The 13,506-nt window shown below is 66.3% G+C and overlaps 4 protein-coding genes across 4 annotated transcripts; 2 read left to right on the forward strand and 2 right to left on the reverse strand.

Moving 5' to 3' along the window:
• Nucleotides 1-1,254: 1,254 nt before the first annotated feature.
• On the forward strand, nt 1,255-4,882 carry H696_05019 (hypothetical protein). Its single transcript, XM_009498890.1, has 4 exons — nt 1,255-1,591; nt 1,698-3,549; nt 3,670-4,119; nt 4,272-4,882. The coding sequence occupies exons 1-4, from the start codon at nt 1,434-1,436 to the stop codon at nt 4,659-4,661; spliced, it is 2,850 nt and encodes a 949-aa protein (XP_009497165.1). The 5' UTR covers nt 1,255-1,433; the 3' UTR covers nt 4,662-4,882.
• Nucleotides 4,883-5,447: 565 nt separating this feature from the next.
• On the forward strand, nt 5,448-7,823 carry H696_05020 (hypothetical protein). The gene is made up of 4 exons (XM_009498891.1): nt 5,448-5,631; nt 5,737-6,485; nt 6,609-6,770; nt 6,865-7,823. The coding sequence occupies exons 1-4, from the start codon at nt 5,508-5,510 to the stop codon at nt 7,681-7,683; spliced, it is 1,854 nt and encodes a 617-aa protein (XP_009497166.1). The 5' UTR covers nt 5,448-5,507; the 3' UTR covers nt 7,684-7,823.
• Nucleotides 7,824-7,842: 19 nt separating this feature from the next.
• On the reverse strand, nt 7,843-8,812 carry H696_05021 (hypothetical protein). The gene is made up of 2 exons (XM_009498892.1): nt 8,605-8,812; nt 7,843-8,447 (listed from the first exon to the last, which is right to left on the reverse strand). Exons 1-2 carry the CDS (start codon nt 8,687-8,689, stop codon nt 7,966-7,968), a joined length of 567 nt encoding a protein of 188 aa, XP_009497167.1. The 5' UTR covers nt 8,690-8,812; the 3' UTR covers nt 7,843-7,965.
• A 279-nt stretch (nt 8,813-9,091) lies between these two features.
• H696_05022 (hypothetical protein) lies at nt 9,092-13,154 on the reverse strand. The gene is made up of 4 exons (XM_009498893.1): nt 13,053-13,154; nt 12,299-12,822; nt 11,182-12,195; nt 9,092-10,987 (listed from the first exon to the last, which is right to left on the reverse strand). Exons 2-4 carry the CDS (start codon nt 12,803-12,805, stop codon nt 9,383-9,385), a joined length of 3,126 nt encoding a protein of 1,041 aa, XP_009497168.1. The 5' UTR covers nt 12,806-12,822; nt 13,053-13,154; the 3' UTR covers nt 9,092-9,382.
• Between the last annotated feature and the right edge of the window lie 352 nt (nt 13,155-13,506).

Consider the following 13,506-nt stretch of genomic DNA (forward strand, 5'->3'; position numbering starts at 1 on the left):
CCCCCCCCGGCCCCGCCTTCCCGTCCCTCGGAGGCAGGGCAAGGGGGAGAAACCCCGTGGGAGCGTCGTGTGGCGAGCGCCGGAGCCCCCCTGGGGCTGGCCGGGTCCAAGGGCGGAGACCGATGCCGGATGCGGGTGTGCGGCGTATTTGCTGGATTTTATATTCTCCCCTTATGTCCCGGAACGAGAGCCGGCCATTCTCGGCCCCGTCCTCGGCAGCAGCCCTCGCTCGTGCGGGCGAGCTGGCTTCACCTGGACCGCGTGAGCCTCGCGCCGGCCTTGATCCTGGGCCTTGGCTCCCGGCGCCCCTCGCCCACCGGGCCAAAGCGCGCGGCGGCGCCCAAACGTCCAGCGTGCGCCCCCCCCCCACCCGGACCTTGTCTCGCGTCCGGCGGGAGCCACCGGCAGGGGCCCCCGGCCCTCCGTGGCCCCATTCCGCCTGGCCCCCGGCCGGGAGCGCCGCCGGCCCAACACGCTCATGCATGTGCCTGTGTGCCTGTGCCTTGCGTGTCTGTCGGTCTGTCGGTCTGTCTGTCTGTGTGTGGCTGTGTGTGTGATTATGTGATTGTGCCGTGAGTGGGCTCGCCCGGGGGACCGGTTTAGGGGGTGACAGGGCGCCGTGGTTGGTTGGCCCCACCCCCGGGTGCATTGGGGGTGTCTGCCTGAGGCCGCTGTCCGCCGGCAGAATGGTCTTGATCCAGCCCTGTCCGGGGGATCTCCGCGGCCGTGTATTTCCCTCGTCCCCAGTGTCCCCCCTGCCTGCGAGACTCTCTGTCCCTCTCATGCCCGGCTTTTCCCAGGGCTTCGGGCGTGCCGGTCTCTTCCGGAGCTTTGGTGGCTTGGGAGACACGGGCCCAGGGGAAGAGCAAGAAAAGGGCCTCGCGCCTCCCTGCCAGGCTGGGACTGGTCCCGTCGTGTGGAGGCCCTTCGCGTGCGCACACACACACACACACGCGCGCGCGCGCGCCTCTCTTGCTACCCCCCGAGGCGGGGTCTTCCGGGCGATCCGTTGTCCGTTCGCCGGCTGTCGACTGGCAAGAGGGAGCTCCTACCATACCTCCATGCTCGTGCTCGCGGGGAGACCAGCGACCCACCCCCCCCCCCCCCCCCCCCCCCCCCCCCGCTCCCCCGCCTGGCTCAGGGGCTGTTCAAGTGGGGCGCGGCCGCGACCAGCTCCGGCTTGCGGCCTTTGCCAATCTGCCCTTCCTCCCCCCCCCCTTCGGTCCCCTCCCTGCCCTCCTCCTCCCTACTTCTCTCATTGGCTCCTCCCTCCCCCTCCCCCTGCCTCGCCCTTGTTCCTCGCGCTAGTCTAGATCGCTCGCCTGCACGCCGACACACTCCCACTGCCGGCGCCGCGTCGCCCCTTCTCCTCCTGTCCCCTCCACACACCCCTCCCCCTCGCTGCCCAGCCCCTGCCGAGCGACCTCCACCCGATGAACAGCGGACCGCCCTCTCCATGCCGCGGCTCAGATGATCTCCCCCTCTCATGCTCCGAGCAGGACCCCCAGTGCGCGCCCTCGCTAGGCAAGGCCCCGCCAGCCGGGAGCCTGGGCGAGGCCGCTCCTGCGCCGGCTGTCCCGGATAAGGAGAGGTACCCAGGCCCCTTGCCTCCCTCCTACCCACCTGCACCTGCCGATCTCCCTCCTGCTCTTCGCTCTTTGCTTTGGTCCCGCCACTGACAGCCCAAATGGCTCCAGCCATGATTCCCTCCTGACCGTGGTGGAGGAGCCCTCCGAGTCTGAGGAGTCTGCCGAGCTGGCGATCTCCGGAGGCAGCATGGCCGATGCGCTGACCCCCGCCACCAGCCAGGACACCGAGATTGCGGACGCTTTCTGCGGTGATGCCTTCGGGGGCTTTGCTTCGGGTCCTCCTTCCCCCGTTGGGGCCTCCCCGGCCGACAGTGTGGCCTCCATCCGGGAGCCTGGCCATGGCGAGCTCACATCATCCCTGGATGGGGCTCCCCAGGTGACTGGGGCCATCCAAGTTGGTGCCGGCCTCGATGCCCTTGACTCCGGCGAGGCGGCTCCGGCGCCCGGTGTCGCTGGCGCCCCGGAGGCGACTGGTGCTGCCGATCGCTCGGGAGATGTGATGGCCGGTGACAAGGTGGACTTTGGGGACTTCGATTTGGAGTCTGCCTCTTTGAACCCCATGTCTGTGGATATCCAAGTGGCTGATGCCGATGCCGATGCCGATGCTGCTGCTGCCGATGCTGCTGCTGCCGATGCTGCTGCTGCCGATGAGGGTGATGATGCTCCCGCCAGCGACATCGACATCACCGGCGCCGGGGTCGATGGGGCTCATGCCATAGTCGGCTCTGGGGCTGGCGACACCGCCGAAGTCTTGGCTCTTCAAGCCGAAGACACCATCGATCCGGGGGATATCGCCATCCCGGTGGATCCGATGTGTGTTGGTGTGTCTGATGTCACCCCCGTCAAGGTCCCTGAGGCCGTCTCCCCCCCTGTCCCTATGCATGCTGCTGCCGACGTTGTCGACTCGACTGGTGATGGGTGCGACGGTGGGAGCGGCCTTTCATTGGATGCCGGCGATGCCCCCGTCACGGATGTCTTCACCGACCTCACTACCCCCGCCCAGGTTGCCGAGCTGGACGATGACAAGGATGACTTTGGGGACTTCGGATCTGAAGGGGGCGAGTCTTACTCACCCGGCGAGGAGGAGGCCCCTCACTCATCCCCTGATGTTGACGACGACGATGAGGACGACGACAACGACGACGACGACGACGGCACCCCCGATGCCGAGGTGACAGACATCTCCGGTGAGAACACCTTTGGTGATTTTGGCGCCGACTGCATGCCTGTGGCAATCTCGCCAGACACCAACATCACCGATGCCCTTGAGAAGGATGACTTCGGGAGCCCCCACACCGATCCCATTTCCGTGGCTGGCACGGTGTCGGATGTTGAGATCGCCGACAATGATGTCCCGAAGGGGGATGACTTCTTTGGCGGTTTTGGTGACCAGCCGCCAGCCAGTGTGGCCGCCTCTCCGGATGCCGATATAACCGACGCCTTCGGCAACGATGACGCCTTCGGCAACGATGATGCTTTCGGAAGCTTTGGCTCCAATGATGCATCGAGCGTCGCCGCCGCCGCCGTCACCACCGTCGCCTCGGGCGATTCCTTTTTTGCCACGTCTGCCTCTGCACCATCGTCAGCTGCTCCTGCCGCGGACTTTGGCGACTTTGGTGACTTCGGGGATTTTGCCCCCTCGGTGGGCTCTTCGTCGACGTCCTCCTCCTCCACTGTCATCCCCACGGCCCCGTCCTTCGCCTCGGCTGCCGACAGCAACTTCGGCGACTTCTTCGACACCGCGGCCCCGGGAAGTGCCATGCCCTCTCACGATGGCTCTTTTGATGATCACTTCTCCGACTTCGGTGACACCTCCGGCGCCTTTGGCAGCTTCGACGATGCCGGTGCTGGCGACGCCTTTGGTGATTGGGGCTCCATGTCAGTTGCCCCGGCTGGCACTCCCTCGGCTGGCACTGCTGCTGCTGCCGCCCCGGCAGCCGTTCACCTGCCCCCCTCATCGGTATGTTGCTGCTTGCATTTGTGTGTGGCTCATTCTCCATGCGCCATTTGTGCCCGTTTCCCCGTGTGCCCCACCTGGCATGTTGCTGATCCATCCTCTTGTGTGTCCCTTGGGATGTAGCCGCCCGCCCCGGCGATTTCCCTCCAGCAGCTGGCCGACGTGGACTTCGTGACTTCCTATCTTTCGTCTCCCTCCCCCTCGAGGCCAAGCTCGCCTGGGGGCGATCGCTCTCCTCGTGGCGCCGCCGGCGGGTCCCCCCGGCTGGCCAAGGCGGCTCAGCCGCATCTTCCTCCCTTCAGACCCTTCTCGCGGCTTGCTCGGCCCGAGCACGAGCGACTGTCGAATGCCCTGGCGCACTTCTCCGATGTCCTTCACAAAAGCCACAGCCAGAAGGCTGCCCTTCTGCCTGCCTGCCCTTTCTCGCTCACACACGGCACCGCGCTCTTCCCGGTGGGTAACTCCGGCTCGGCTCGGCGTCGTTGCATCCATTACCTGCCCGGGGTTCCGGCGCGAGACAACAGTTCCCTTACTGGCTACCTGCTGGCCAGCAGTCTGGCACACCGGATCCTGGTTCGTTTGAATTCCGCCGGCGCCTTCTCTCTCTCTCTCTCTCTCCCCACCATTTCGGCCCTACTTCCTCTTTTCTGCCTGCCACGCAATCCCTGTGCTCGTGCCTAACATACCCGCCCGTCTCCTGGACTTGGATGTGTTCTCCTCTTCAGATTTCGGCGAATGTCTACCACACCCAATCGCCGCTTCTTGCCCCAGCAGCCGTCCCGGCAGCCGGTGCCTCGGCGGCCGCCGCCCATCCGAAAGTCGCGAAGACCACCACCCCTCCCCCTGCCACCAAGGCATCCTCCTCGCCGCCGGCGTCCTCCCCTGGCGCTGGATCTCCCGCAACACCCACGGCAGCGCCGCCTGCCACCCCCCCGGGGTCGAGCCCCACCGCGCGTGGTATTCAGTCCACCTCCACTGCCCAGGTGGTGGATGCATTCTCCCCACAGTGTCTATCTTTGTTGAGCTCCATTCCCACTCTCTCCGGGCAGTATCTCTATCCGGCCGAGCTCCTGTCGGGGCAGACCGGGCCGATTGCGCTGGATTTCGACTTCTAAGCCGGTGAGAGCCGCACGAGACATGCGCGTGCCAAATGCTGATGGAGCCGAGACTGCGCGGATCAAATACAATCGGTTCAAAAAGTATCCATGCTTGGCGTGGGGCGTGTGTGCCTGGATATCTGTGCGAGGTGTGCTCCATGTGTCCTGCGCCCCTGCCTCCCGCGCCTTTGCCGCCCCTCTGCCCGTGAAAGTGAGTCTCAATAGACACCGGGGGAACCTTCTTGGCCTTTTGTTTTCTTTTCCTCCCCTCTCTCTCCGTTCGCCGTCGGTGCCTCTTTCTCGGTCCCGGAGGCACGCCGGCCTGCTGGGCCGACAGAAAACCGGCACCGGCAATATCAAGCATGACCAGACCATGTGACCGGCCAGATCGAAGACGATTCTGAGATTTCTTTTGCATTGTTCTGGAGGGGCAGCGCGGGCGGCTTTCCCCGGTCGCCCAAAAATCATGGCTCTTCCCAAGGCCCTTCGTCGGCGCGGGGGAGGGGGGGTGGGGGGGGGAGGCGGCGGCCAATGCCCCGCCCTCTGTACAGGGTTTGTGCAGGGACGCGGTATCATGAACACAACAAGCAAGAGCCCCTGTTCCGGCTGGTGGGCCTGCGTTTGCGGCTGCTATTTGTTTGCTTCCTCGCGCCCTCCCTGCCTGTTTGTCTGTTGGTCGGTCCGGCTGCATGACGCACGTACATGGACATCCTCCTCTGGGTGGTGTATTTTTCGGAGCGACCCCTCTTCCCCACCAAAAGTGCCCTTAGCCACCTGTAGCTGTCCCCCCCTCCCCCCCCCCCCCCCCCTCCCCCCTTCTCTTCCTACTCTGCCACGCCCTCCTCTTTCTCCACCGCCTTCCCGATGTTTGGATCGCTGAAGGACACGGCCGTGGCTGCATGGCTGTCGGTTCAACATCCCTCCCTGCTGAATGCAACGAGCGAGGATTCCCGACCAACCCCAGGACCCGTGCTCGATGAGATTGCCCGTACGTCTCTGCCTGGCTTCGTCTCTTTGTTTCCGCACGTGCATCCTCCTCCCCCCCTTCTCCCTCCTCTCCCCTCCCACTGATCCCCTCCGTCTCTGGTCCCAGAGCTCACCTGGTCTTCGGCCGAGGAGGCCAGCGACGTCATTCGCTTCCTGTACCACCGGCTGAATTACTCGGACTCGCCGTTTGTCCTGCTGAAGTCCCTTCGCTGTCTCCGGCATGTGGTTCTTCGTGGCTCGGAGCGGGCTCACTTCTTGGCCCGCCTGCCGGATGGCCACATCACCCTGGCCCTGAAGCGTGTGGCGCACTTCCATAACCCGATCAATGTGGCAAACCTGCCGAAGGCCCAGCTGGATGTCTTGGTCAAGGCCGTCCGCGACACGGCCATCGAGGTGACCAAGCTGGTCTTCGAGGACCCGGCATCCATCAAGCGCACGCCGCCCGGAGGAGCGGCCGGCGGTTATGGCAGCCACACCTTCAACGCGGGCGGCAGCGGTGGTGCCAATGCCGTGCGGTGGGCCTCCGGATCGGGAATTGCCCCGGCCCTCGGAAGTGATGCCGTCGTGGCAGTCGGGCACCTGGACGCATTGCCCCCGTCGACGGCCCTGTCCAGTGCCAACTTTGCCCGGCCCATGCAGTCTCTGCCAAGCCTGGAGCTTTCGCCCGAGGCCAGTTTGGAGTATCGCCTGGTGCAGGATGTCTGTACATCCGGCTCGGGGGGTGTCCTGTCGGCCAGCGGTGTGCCGGCTGCCGTGCTTCAAGACTTTGCCCGGCGCCTCGGTGGCTTGCGCCTGTCCTGGGTCATGGACCGGATTGGGCATTACCTTCGTACCGGCTCGGCCTCTGAGCTCTTGGTGCGCGCGGCAATCCCCCCCCCCCCCGGGGGGCAAAGGCCCCCGCCCTCTTCGGCCTATCTTCCCCTCTCTGTTGCTTCATCTGCCCCCATACTCACAAGCCTGCCTCCCTTCCATTCACAGCGTGCCCTGGCCCTGCTGGATGTTGTGGCGCAGCACAACTCCGAGGAGGTGGCGCCCCTGTGCCTGCCCCTGGCGCGGCCGGTGGCCCAATTGTCGAATGGCATCGACCCCTTCGGCGCTGATCGCAAGATCACCCCGGCTGTGCGCACCCGCGCGGAGAAGGTAAGACAACGTGCCCCTCCCATTGGCCCTTTGCTCCCTTTGGCCTCCCCCCCCCCCCCCCCAACTCACCCTCTTTTGTCCGATCGGGCTTCAGTCCCTCCGTGTCCTCTCGACCGTGAATCCCAGCAGTGGATCGAGTGTGCCGGCGACGACGACGGCCCCGGTGGCTGGCTCGCCGGCGGTCCCGGTCCCTGCAAGCCCATCTGCGAGTGCTCCCTCCCCGTCCCTTCTGGACTTGGAGGGCCTCTTCCCGACCGGGGCCCATTCTCCCGGTGTTGGCTCCGACGAGGGGCCAAGTGCCGATGGCGCGACGCGGTCGAACTCCGAGCCCTCGGAGGAGTCCTCGGCCTTCTCATTCATCGGCGGTGCCAGTGCCAGTACCAGTGCCGGTGGCCTGAACCTCGATGATGAGGATGACGAGGATGACATGTTCGCTGGCATGAGTATCCGCGATGCAAGCGACTCAAGGCAATCGACGTCCGGCATTGTGGCTGCCCGCTCGGCCTCCGCGCCGGCCACGACCGAGCCTTCGGCCTTCGATTTCCTCTCCTCCGGGACGGCCCCCGCGTCGGGCCCCGCCGCCGGCGCCTCTCTCTTCGAGGACATTGGCAGCCTTGGTACCGGTGCCGTGGCCGCCCCGGTCGATCCGCTGAAGGCCATCATGTCTTTGTACTCCTCCTCGCCCGGGGTCCCGGTGCCGACTGCCACCCCCGCCATGTCATCCTCCACCCAGTCGGCTTCTGGCACGGCTTCGGCTGATCTGCTTCTGGACTTTGACCAGTTTGCACCGGCGAGCACTGGCATGAGTGCCAGCGTGCGGAAGCCGCAGCCGGCGCCCGCCGCGCGCCGGGATGCCTTCGATTTTGTCCAAGACGAAATGCGCTCCCGCGGGACCCCCTCCTCTCCTTTTTGACTGACCCGACCTTTCTCGTGCCCTCCCGGGCTTTTTCCATCGCCCCGCCCCCCTCTCTCTTTTTATCCCTCTGCCTCATCCCCGATGTACATTCCGTCCTTGTCGCCATTCCGCCATGCAACATGCCGCCACGCCTGCCAGTGCCTTGATGTGTTTGGGTAGGGGGTTTCCTTTTCTATTTTCTTGCTTTCCAGGGTTTTTTTTCTCTCTCCTTCTCTCGCGTCAGCTCCGGCTGGGCTTGCCTCCTTGTCGGGAAAGACAGCGCACCAGGCGAGGCGCAGATCAAAGTAGACCCGTTGTCAGGATGCCCGTGCTGAAGAGCCAAAGGGAAGCGGAGGAGGCGGCTCCCCATGCGGCGGCAACACGGGTGTCCATCGGGAGCATGCCGCCAGCGCCGTAAACGGCACCGACCGCCGCGCCGACCGTTCCCCCAACGATGGTCGCCGCAATCGGAGTGGCCAGGACAGCCAGGACGATTGGCGCGGTGGCCAGGACATTGAGAAGCGACGGGGCAAGAGGACTGACTGGCGGGCTGGGGGGAAGCATCAAATAGGTGTTTCCCTTTTGGTGGTATCGCGTGCGAAGGCATCCCTGGCTATTAGGGGTGATGGTCGACGATACGGCGTTCAGCGGGAAAACGTGAGGAGCTGAGGATCGTTGGCCGCGGAAGGCCCAACGAAGGGAGACGCTCGCATAAATGGCCACAAGCAGCGAGGAGCCCACTGAAATGACGAGCGTCCACAGGAGGGTAAAAACGCAGATGTCTGGGAGGCGGGGGGGGGGGGGGGGGGGGGGGGGGGGGGGGGGGGGGGGGGGGGGGGGGGGGGGGGGGGGGGGGCGGGGCAAGAGGTGAGTGGGAGGTGGCCACGGACGAGAGGATGGCCGCGGGCCCAGATGGGCCGAAGGTGTGCGCGAACGGACCTGACACCAGGTAGAGCTCTGCTCCGCCCTCCAAAATCGACGGCCATGCAGGGGTTTGGTAGTCGGGCGGGAGAACAGAGGACATGGTCTGCCGCGCCGGGGAGGCGAAAAGGGATGGGCGAGGGGGAGGGAAGGCGTATGGATGTGTGTGTGTGTTTTTGTTTGTTTTTTTTTTTTCGCAGGAGGGGGGGAGAAGGCAAGCGGCTTTCACCACCCCTCGGACCCAGGAGCAGTATGGATCTCGAAAAGGCCGGGGAGGGGGAGATTTTGTGGCTCGCAGGACATCGACCCGGAGAGTCGCCGGGTCAACCGGCGATCCGAGTCCCCATCATCTGGTCGTGGGAAGAGACACAGAAGCCATCCGTTGGCACTAGCTCACCCTCGACTCCGACAACATGGGTCGCCTCCTTCCCTTTATTTTTAATATGCGGCCGTGTGTCCTCTGGGAAGGGACCGGGTGGCGGGGGTGGAGGGACAAGGGACGTGGTGATGGACCCTGGAGCAAGCCGAGGGGGAGGGAAACTGTATTGTTGGTGTTGCCGTTGCAGAGTCCGAGAGATCACTCAGGAAGACACGCCGAGTGTCGCCATGGAGGGGACAGAGGGTTCGGGAGAAACAAGAGGAGGGGTGGGGGGGGGGGGGAATCAAAGGGGAACCACGAGGAAAAAAAAAGCCCCGGCATTGGTTTACCTCGGCCTCCCCGTGAAATGGGGTGCCGGAAAAAGGCGAGTCGCTGCGCGGGAGAGCCGAGCATCCCAAGGTGGGTGCACGGTGAGTGTCAGTATTGCTGCTGCTGCTGCTGCTGTTGAGGCGATTGCGGGTTAGGGGCAGAGGCTGGCCGGTAGAGGTTGCCTGAGGATGACCGATGGTAGCCGGCGGCCTGGGGGAAGTCCCCGCCGGCTGGGCCGTGAGGCGAAAGCCGGCCCGGCGAGGAGGAGTACATAGCGTCACTCTGAGACACATGGTGATGCATGTGGGCGTGGTGCTGCGGCGGACCCGAGGCCGGGCGCTGTGGGTGACCTCCATAGACCGTCGGCCCGGGGCCCGGGGCCCCACCCATGGAGTAGGATGGGCCTGTCGCCGGCTGCGGCTGTGGCTGCGGCTGCGGCTGGCCGTGGGGCTGGTGATGGTGGTGGGCATGGGCGTGGCCGTGCTGGTGAGCGTGGTGCGCCGGGGCACCGGCGGGCATTCCCCCGGCGCCACTGGACATGGAGGGCGCCCGGCCGACCGGGGACCCGGCTGCCGAAGAGGCCGCGAAGGGATCGGGGCCCGGGGCGGCAGCACGGCGGCCGGTTTGCGGATCCACCCCGGCCATGGATGGCGGGGGCGCGGGACCGGTGCCGCCGGCGGAGGGGAACAGGAACTCCCCGACATTCGGGGCCAGTCGCGGATCGCCACTGGGATAGGCGTTGTCCAGGAGGGCACTCTCGCCGAGGAAGGACTCGGAAAGGGCGCTCTCGCCGAAGAGCGAATCGCCATTGGAAATGCTGTCCCCGGCGCCGGTGTTGAGGAAGCAATCGGCCAACATGGACTCGGACATGGAGCCATCCGGCATGAAGGCCCCGACACCCGGGCCGGCGGGCATCCCCCCGGCCGAGGCCATCATGCTGCTTGTGGAGGCCATCCGGCCGTTGGGCAGCCGGAGGCCGGCCCCGGCATGCATCATGGATGGCCGGCGAATCATCCGGGCCATGGCGCCCATGTAGGAGCTATAGGTGGCGTCCGGGTCGATGATGGACTCCTCGCCGGGGTTCAGGTAGGACGCCTCGAGGAGCGAATCGCCGTCGAGCTCCGAGCGGATGGTGCCCATGCGGTCGCGGCGCTTGTCGCGCATGCGCTTGTTGGTAAACCAGTGGTTGATCTGGCGCATGGTGAGATTGCACTGCCGGGAGAGGCGCTTCTTCTCGCGCTCCTCCGGGTAGGGAGTCCGATTGTAGGTCTCCCGCAGGGCGCTGACGGTTTCCGGCGGGAAGCGCTTGGCCGTGGTGGAGCCCGACCGGCCGGCGGGCTCGGAGCCCTCGCGCTGCGGGCTGTCGGGCGACAAGGGCGCTTCCGAGGCGCTGGGCTCGCGCTTGATGGCCGCGGTCGAGGGGTCGGCCGCTCCGCTGGCGTGGCCGCCGCCACTGCCGGTGGACTCCGGCGTGGGGGGCAGGTCGCCGGCAGGACGTGCGCCGGCCCCCGCTCCCGGGGCATCATCGCTGTCGCTGACCTTCGGGCTGGGGGAGTCCTCGCCGCTGGGTTGCTGATCGACGCCCAGAGCTCCGCGCTGGGTTCGAGCCAGGTGCGCGATGTAGCGGACCCCCTGGCGCTGGAGCTTGGCCTTGATGACGTGGTAGCGGGTGTACCACTTCTTCCGGGTGTCATTTTGAACCGCCGGATCGGACTGCAAGAGGAGCCACAGGGTAGAGGGAGGGGGGGGGGATGCGCGAGGATGGACGGAGGCTGTCAGAAAGGACGGATCGAGAGCGAGCGAAGGACCCGGGCGCGCGTCGAGAAAAAAAGAAGAGGAACCACCCCCCCACCCCACCCCCGCCCCCCAATCGGCGGAGCCAACAGGCACCACGGGTGCTCACATACCTGGTGCATGAGCTCCATGGCGCAGTTGAGGGCAATCTTGCGGCGGAAGCTCTTCGAGTCACGGAGGTAGTTCTGTCGCAGGCGGAGGAGGTGCCCGAGGACGCGGCCGCGGCGGGCGCGCATGCGCGGCGTCAGGGTCTCCTCGCGATCCAGACCGCCAAGCAGGTCGTTGGCCTTGCCCCGGCGATTGGCGGTGATCCCCAGCCACAGGGCGTGGGCCTGCTGCATGTCTGGCGGGGGGCAATCGATGGCCGGATCGAGCCAGGACTCCAGCTGGAAAACCAGGGCATTGGTGTGGCTGGCCGGGTCGAGGGCCGGGGGGTCGGCATCGGCCGAGCTGGGCAGGGTCCCCGGCGGGCGTGGCCCCGGGATGGTACCCATGACACTGGGCGCCATGTTGCCGGGGGGGCGCCAGGCCGCGGCCGCGGCCGCCACGCCGGACGTCATGCCCTGATTCCCGGGCCCCGGGTAGTACGATCCCACCGGCTTCAATGTGCCATCGGAGGGGGCAAACCCGGCGACCGGGCTCACCTGGGCGATGCCGAGCTCGGCGCCCTCCAAGCCGGTGGCGGGATGCGGCCCGCGGGCTTGATAGACATTGGCCATGGCAAAGTGCGAGGAGAAGTCGCCCTTCATGTGGCCCTGGGTGCTGGCCCCGAAGCTTTGCATGCCGACCGAGATGTCCATGTCGCCGGTGGCCGACATGGCCATGCGGTCCTTGTCATCGGCGAAGGGCCGGGCCCCCGGCGGACCGGCATACTGGCTGCCGGCATGGGGAACATGCGCCTGGGTCGCGTGGCCGGCCATCGAGGCAGGGGCCTTGCCCGGGTAGTGAACCGGCGCGTAGGCAAGGTTGGCGCGATCGTGCGGGTGCGGCAGGGCCGGGATCGCCGCATGGTGGCCAGGCCCGACAGCGGGGGGGTCATTCTTGGGCGAGGGGGCGCTCGACGTCTCGGACGAGGGGCCGGAGGTGGAATAGTAGCCGGGCGTCAGGTCCATCGGGTTGACGCGATTCTGGACGGATATCGTACAAGGGATGACCGGCTGGGTGAGCATCAAAGACGGGCGAGGGAACCCTTGGGCAGAAGAGGGGTCAGCATGCGTGGGTGGCACTCACCTGCGGGGCGGAAGTGCCGGGATTATGGAGAGGCGCATGCGGGCCTCCGGGAGCCGAGGCATTGACAGCCGCGGCGGCCGGCAGGGGGAGGTGCTCCAAGCCGAGGGTGGTGTGGCGAGGCGAGGACACCACGCCGAGGGCCAGGCGATCGGTATCCAAGGCCGTCACGCCATCCAGCATGCCGGCCAGCTTGTCCCACTCGTCATTGGCATCGGTCGGGTCGCCGGGCTGGCTCGCCGGGGCCGGGGACTGGAACATGCGGGACCCTTCGTGGGGATCGTCATTGGGCAGCCGGGCATACGGCTCGGCAGCCGGTGACATGAGCGAGTGTCCATCGCGCGAGGACAAAGCCGGGGAATAAGTGGACGAATGGGAGTCCATGTCGGCATTGATGGGGGAATAGGCGTTGTGCGGGTGGTGGTGGTGGTGGTGGTGCAGGTGATGAGATTGGTGGTCCGCCGGGGGGAGGTAGCCCCACCCGTAGGATGACTGGCCGGGGGCCGACATCGGGAGCTGGCTGGTGCCTCCGTAGTGGAGATTTCCGTACATTGAGTAGCGGGGAGGGCGGGGGGGGGGAGGGGGGAGGCGGATCGGGGCGGAGGGCGGGCCAGGAGGAAGATCGCAGCGGGGCCGTTCGGGCAATGGGCAGGTGAGAGGGGGAGAGAGGCGACGAGAGGGGGGAGGGGAGGAGGCAAGGGCACGGTATGGGGAAGATGTCGATGGAGGACGATCAACGTGAAGATGCTATGCATACCCTTGAGAAGGAGGGGGAGGGGAGGCGGCCCGGGGTCGTTTTCAAGTTCGAGGGAGCACAGGAGGATCGGTCTGTGTACGTGTGTGTGTGTGTGTGTGTGTGTGTGTGCCGGGGCAGGCGGGAGGGAAGCAAGTGCAGGAGCGAGGGCAGGCGAGGCGGGCCGGTCGGTGGGTCGGGCCGAGCAACACAATGCGGCGACCGGTAGGACACAGGAGGGTGGTGAAAGGTCAGGGCGAAGCGGAGGGCACAGATTGATTTGGCTATGCCCGAAATGGCCCCGCCGGCTAGCACACCCCCTAGCGGCACCAGAAATAATACAAGGTGACGGATCCGGAGCGGGAGCAGGGGAAGGGGGGAAGGGGGGTCGTACCTTGACTGGAGGGGGCTCTTTTCCCTGGGCCGGAACAGAAGTGGTACAGATGCTTGTACTGAGCGAGGGTGGGGTGGGGTGGGG

This window comes from Fonticula alba (genome assembly GCF_000388065.1).
Source record: "Fonticula alba strain ATCC 38817 unplaced genomic scaffold supercont2.8, whole genome shotgun sequence".
NCBI classification, from domain to species: domain Eukaryota; order Rotosphaerida; family Fonticulaceae; genus Fonticula; species Fonticula alba.